At 43.1% G+C, this 5,411-nt stretch overlaps 1 protein-coding gene across 1 annotated transcript in view; it reads left to right on the top strand.

The window, feature by feature from the left end:
• LOC120045552 (MAP kinase-activating death domain protein-like) overlaps positions 1-2,265 on the top strand; it is a 71,903-nt gene extending 69,638 nt beyond the window's left edge. The window contains exons 32-33 of the mRNA XM_038990457.1: positions 1,669-1,715; positions 2,044-2,265. Coding sequence (XP_038846385.1) covers positions 1,669-1,715; positions 2,044-2,157 — 161 coding nt within the window. The 3' untranslated portion in view covers positions 2,158-2,265. The remainder of the gene's footprint in view (positions 1-1,668; positions 1,716-2,043) is intronic.
• The last annotated feature ends 3,146 nt before the right edge of the window (positions 2,266-5,411 follow it).

Raw genomic sequence — 5,411 nt, forward strand, 5'->3', positions numbered from 1 at the left:
CCTCAGGCAAGCAAAATGTTGAGACTTCCTTAATATTAGATTTTGTGCACCAGCTGTTATTTACAAATAGACACAGACCGCCACACCTTGTCTTACCGGAGGCAGCTGTTCTATCTTGCCGATGTACCGAAAGCCCCGTGAGCTGTATGTTATGTTATCTATGTCGTCGTTCAGCCACGACTGTGAAACATAAGATATTAGTTTTTAATGTCCTGTTGGTAGGATAATCTTGATCTGAGCTCATCCATTTTGTAATTCAATGATTGCACATTGGCTAATAGGACTGATGGTAGAGGGGGATTACTCACTCGCTGTCGGATCCTTACAAGGCACCCCGACCTACGTCCCCGATATCTCTGTCTCTTCATGCAAATTAAGGGGATTTGGGCCTTGTCGGGTGTCTGAAGAAAATCCTTTGCGTCCGACTCGTTAAAGAAAAAATCTTCATCCAGTACGAGGTGAGTAACGCAGTTCTGATATCCAGAAGCTCTTTTCCGTCATAAGAGACGGTGGCAGAAACATTATGTACAAAATAAGTTACAAATAATGCAAAAAACACACAATTGGTTAGGAGCCCGTAAAACGTCAGCCATCTCCTCCGGCGCCATCTCTACATCAATTCAAGTTGTTTCTGTCATTTACGTATTTTTCTTGGTGCAGTGTGATAGGAGTGAAGCCAAATCCAAATTGGCTTCCCATGACACTTTCTTGGTGCGCCAGGAGCCTTCACAGTTGAGCTCACTCAGTTCAGCGTAACGCTGATTGGCTATTATTTTATTTACAAAATTATCAAGGGAGGCCAAATGCTCGCTGGCTTCCCTTGCATTCAATGCTACGGGTGGCAACAATGTCATCATCTTTAAGACCAGACGGCATCAGATAGATGTCCTACACATACAGAGACAGAGGGGTGCTGTGTCGCTCTTCCCTTGGCATCCATGAATACACACCACTGCTTCAAATGCCTCATAAGAGGTAAGTAATCAAAAAATAACTGAAAGTAATCAGATTATGTTACTGAGTTTGGGTAATCCAAAAGTTACGTTACTGATTACAATTTTGGACAGGTAGTAACTGTAACGGATTACATTTACAAAGTAACCTATCCAACCCTGTTCGTGACTGAGGTAGAAGGGGATTCTTCACCTAGCTAGCTAACTTACACCTACAGTGGCTTTCTTAGCGCATTATTGAACTTCGCTTCGCAAATACTATAATTTAAGAGGGTTTACGAAGAACGTATTTTATGTCTGCAAGAACCACCCAAAGTTGCACTTCGATTCTACTGTCCCTCCCCCTTAAATATCAAATATATTTGCTAGACCTAATGTTGACAATGCCACACTTTTTCAGATAGTATATGAGAGTATCCAACGTCTTAGACTTCAGGTTTCATCATGCCCAAGTAAAGCGTGTCTGTGTTTTGATTTGGTCCAATCTAGCATATGCCCAATGCAAATCGGGTAGCATCATTTTTGAGATAAGTGTGAACTCTGAACCAGTACTTGTGGACTCTCTTGGCCCACAGCTTCTTTTGCGCACCCTCTCATAGTCTGAAAACATTGGTAACATGCTACACGCCCTGCAATCCCCAGCTCTCACTCTTTCTTAAAGGGAGGTTTCAACCTCTTGAATCCTTTGTTTTGTCTCTTGCACCTGCACTTGTAGTTCCTGAAACTAAAGAAGTGGTGATCCACAAGTACAAGACACCCATGGTGAGTTGAACCCTTCCGCTCTCGTAGCTAACGCCATACTCTTGGCATTCAATAGCCACCAGATCTGTTTTAACAGTACTGCATTGCATATATGTCCTGACACAATTTTGAAGAGTAATCCCTTTCATTTCTAAAATGCATGTAATATTTTTTTTCAAATAATATAATCCCCTTTTTGTTCATAACACGATTAGTGTAAGTTCTACAGAGCCATGACACCAAATAATAAAGAGTAAGGAGGCACAAGTAGTGTGACTACGCCAAAAGTAGCTATGTCAAAGCTACACTTCCCTCATGCTCTCGCTCTTTTTTTCTTGCTCTCAAACAGGCACACCAGATCTGTTACTCCGTCCTCTGCCTTTTCTCCTACGTGGCTGCGGTGAAGGGGAAGGAAGCAGAAGGCAAGCCCAAGCTCCTATCTCCAAGACCTCTGCCCAGCTAGTCTACGACCCATCCAATCTATCCCCCCCCCCCCACACACACACACACACACAAAAAAACTCCTCTGTGCCTCTCACTCTGCAACAAAGTGGAATCTCGGTCCTACTATGACATTGAGTTCTGACAATCCTTGACCTACTTAAGCACACACCTCTACTCCTTTTTGCACCCTGTAAGTACATCTCCAAGAAGTACCCTCTACTCTTTGTGCATTGCCCTGTAAGTAAAATCCCTATTGTGTGTGTGTGTGTGTATGTATACATAAACTCAGCAAAAAAAGAAACGTCCTCTCACTGTCAACTGCGTTTATTTTCAGCAAACTTAACGTGTAAATATTTGTATGAACATAACAAGATTCAACAACTGAGACACAAACTGAACAAGTTCCACAGACATGTGACTAACAGAAATTGAATAATGTGTCCCTGCACAAAAGGGGGGTCAAAATCTAAAGTAACAGTCAGTGACTGGTGTGGCCACCAGCTGCATTAAGTACAGCAGTGCATCTCCTCCTCATGGACTGCGCCAGATTTGCCAGTTCTTGCTGTGAGATGTTACCCCACACTTCCACCAAGACACCTGCAAGTTCCTGGACATTTCTGGGGGGAATGGCCCTAGCCCTCACCCTCCAATCCAAACAGGTCCCAGACGTGGTCAATGGGATTGAGATCCGGGCTCTTTGCTGGCCATGGCAGAACACTGACATTCCTGTCTTGCAGGAAATCACGCACAGAACGAGCAGTATGGCTGGTGGCATTGTCATGCTGGAGGGTCATGTCAGGATGAGCCTGCAGGAAGGGTGCCACATGAGGGAGGAGGATGTCTTCCCTGTAACGCACTGCGTTGAGATTGCCTGTAATGACGACAGGCTCAGTCCGATGATGCTGTGACACACCACCCCAGACCATGATGGACCCTCCACCTGTAAATAGATCCCGCTCCAGATAAACGCAAATCCGACCATCACCCCTGGTGAGACAAAACCGCGACTCGTCAGTGAAGAGCACTTTTTGCCAGTCCTGTCTGGTCCAGCGACGGTGGGTTTGTGCCCATAGGCGATGTTGTTGCCAGTGATGTCTGGTGAGGACCTGCCTTACAACAGGCCTACAAGCCCTCAGTTCAGCCTCTCTCAGCCTATTGCGGACAGTCTGAGCACTGATGGAGGGATTAAGCGTTTCTGGTGTAACTCGGGCAGTTGTTGTTGCCATCCTGTCCCGCAGGTGTGATGTTCGGATGTATCGATCCTGTGTAGGTGTTGTTACACGTGGTCTGCCACTGCGAGGACGATCAGCTGTGTGTCCTGTCTCCCTGTAGCGCTGTCTTAGGCGTCTCACAGTACGGACATTGCAATTTATTGCCCTGGCCACAAATGCAGTCCTCATGCCTCCTTGAAGCATGCCTAAGGCACATTCACACAGATGAGCAGGGACCCTGGGCATCTTTCTTTTTGTGTTCTTCAGAGTCAGTAGAAAGGCCTCTTTAGTGTCCTAAGTTTTCATAACTGTGATCTTAATTGCCTACTGTCTGTAAGCTGTTAGTGACTTAATGGCCGTTCCACAGGTGCATGTTCATTCATTGTTTATGGTTCATTGAACAAGCATGGGAAACAGTGTTTAAAGAAGATCTGTGAAGTTATTTGGGATTTTTACGAATTATCTTTGAAAGACAAGGTCCTGAAAAGGGGACGTTTCTTTTTTTGCTGAGTTTATATATGTATGAACCCTGGTCTGTGGCATCGTGCGTACACCTTTCCCAACCCTGGTCACGTCCTCTAGACTCCTCCCATACATGCCCAGCCTGAGGCCTTGGCTGTAAGCGTGCTTGTTCTTCAAGGGGAGACTTGGTCTGTCCGTCCCCCATCTCCTCTTTGTGACTGTCCTCTCGTCTTGGCCTGCTGCCAAGGTCTCATTGGTTGTTTTTAATGGGATGGAGACAGCGAGGGCGAGGGATATGTGAGGCACAGCCCTGCAAGTCGATAAGAAAGCAACCAACCTCCCTGTCCACTCCCTATGACTGTGTGATGAATATTCTATGTGCTACGTGGTATTACTGTAAAACTCCAGTCTGTCCAAGTCCAAACCAGTGAAACGTTTAAAAAGCACTCTAGTACTGACGGGTGTCACTTTGTTAAATACTACTACTGTATGGTGCATCAAACACTGCATGTAAAAGCTTTTTAAAGGTTTCATTTCCTTTTGATCACAAAATTATATTGTGTGGTCCAAGATGCGTGTATCTCTTTAGCTTGCCCAGTGAGGCTAAACTACTGTAATTCTACTGTCAAATTTCTTGTCTGTGGTCCTCTTTATTGAATTGCATGTTACTATGGAGAGATAAAATATTTAAAGAGAAGCAGAATGCTGTACATTTCACCATAAGAAAATGTTTTACTATGTGTGGTTTATTCACTAGATGTGCAATACTTTACATAGTTAGCTGGAGCCAGATCATTGTTCTGATAAAACATCTCGGCTATTATGGCTTTCAAAGTGCAAAGAATGTATAAAAGGACTTCCTTGTCTTACATATTTATTGAAGTAAATAAATGATGACCTATTGTTTATAAGTACAAAATCACTATTTGGAGATTCTAAACCTACTGCTGTGCTATCAAGCCCTGCTGTTATGGTTTTGTCCGTTAAGTCTTCATGTTGTGTCTGTACTGTAGTAAGAGAAATAAATCCATTCTAGCCCCATTTCAGCCCAACTGTAAATCCCACGGTTTGTGTGTATACATGCAGTGTATTGTTTTGCCAGATCAGCAATATATGAATAATACAGCTATATGATCAGGATATTGTTTTTAATGTTTAAGTGGCTTTTATTTTTTAGAGAGGAAATGCTTGTGTAAGGAACATAGTTACAAATTCCATGAGGCAATTATTTAAGGCATTTCATTATTGACAATAAAAACACTGGTGTAAATATGAGTGTCTCAAAACAGTTTGAAGACAGGGTGTAGTTTCTTAGACTAGTTACATTTGAGAACCTTAAGAAACTGGAGTATTTGAAACCAACCAACCCTATTATTGTGGTAGCTAGCCTGCTGCTGTGGAGAAAGTGATGGAATAATTGAAATGGGTGTGAAAAAAGTATTTATAGAACATGTACAGCTTTGGCAATATCAAAATAAAAGTTGTCAAAACTAAAGCCCTCCATTTTGTCTCAAGTCATTATTATGTCGCAGTTTGGATGAACACAAATGATGTAGCACATCCATATATTTGGAAAACATATCAAGAATGAAATCTAGAG

Source organism: Salvelinus namaycush, chromosome 1 (assembly GCF_016432855.1).
Source record: "Salvelinus namaycush isolate Seneca chromosome 1, SaNama_1.0, whole genome shotgun sequence".
NCBI classification, from domain to species: Eukaryota; Metazoa; Chordata; class Actinopteri; order Salmoniformes; family Salmonidae; genus Salvelinus; species Salvelinus namaycush.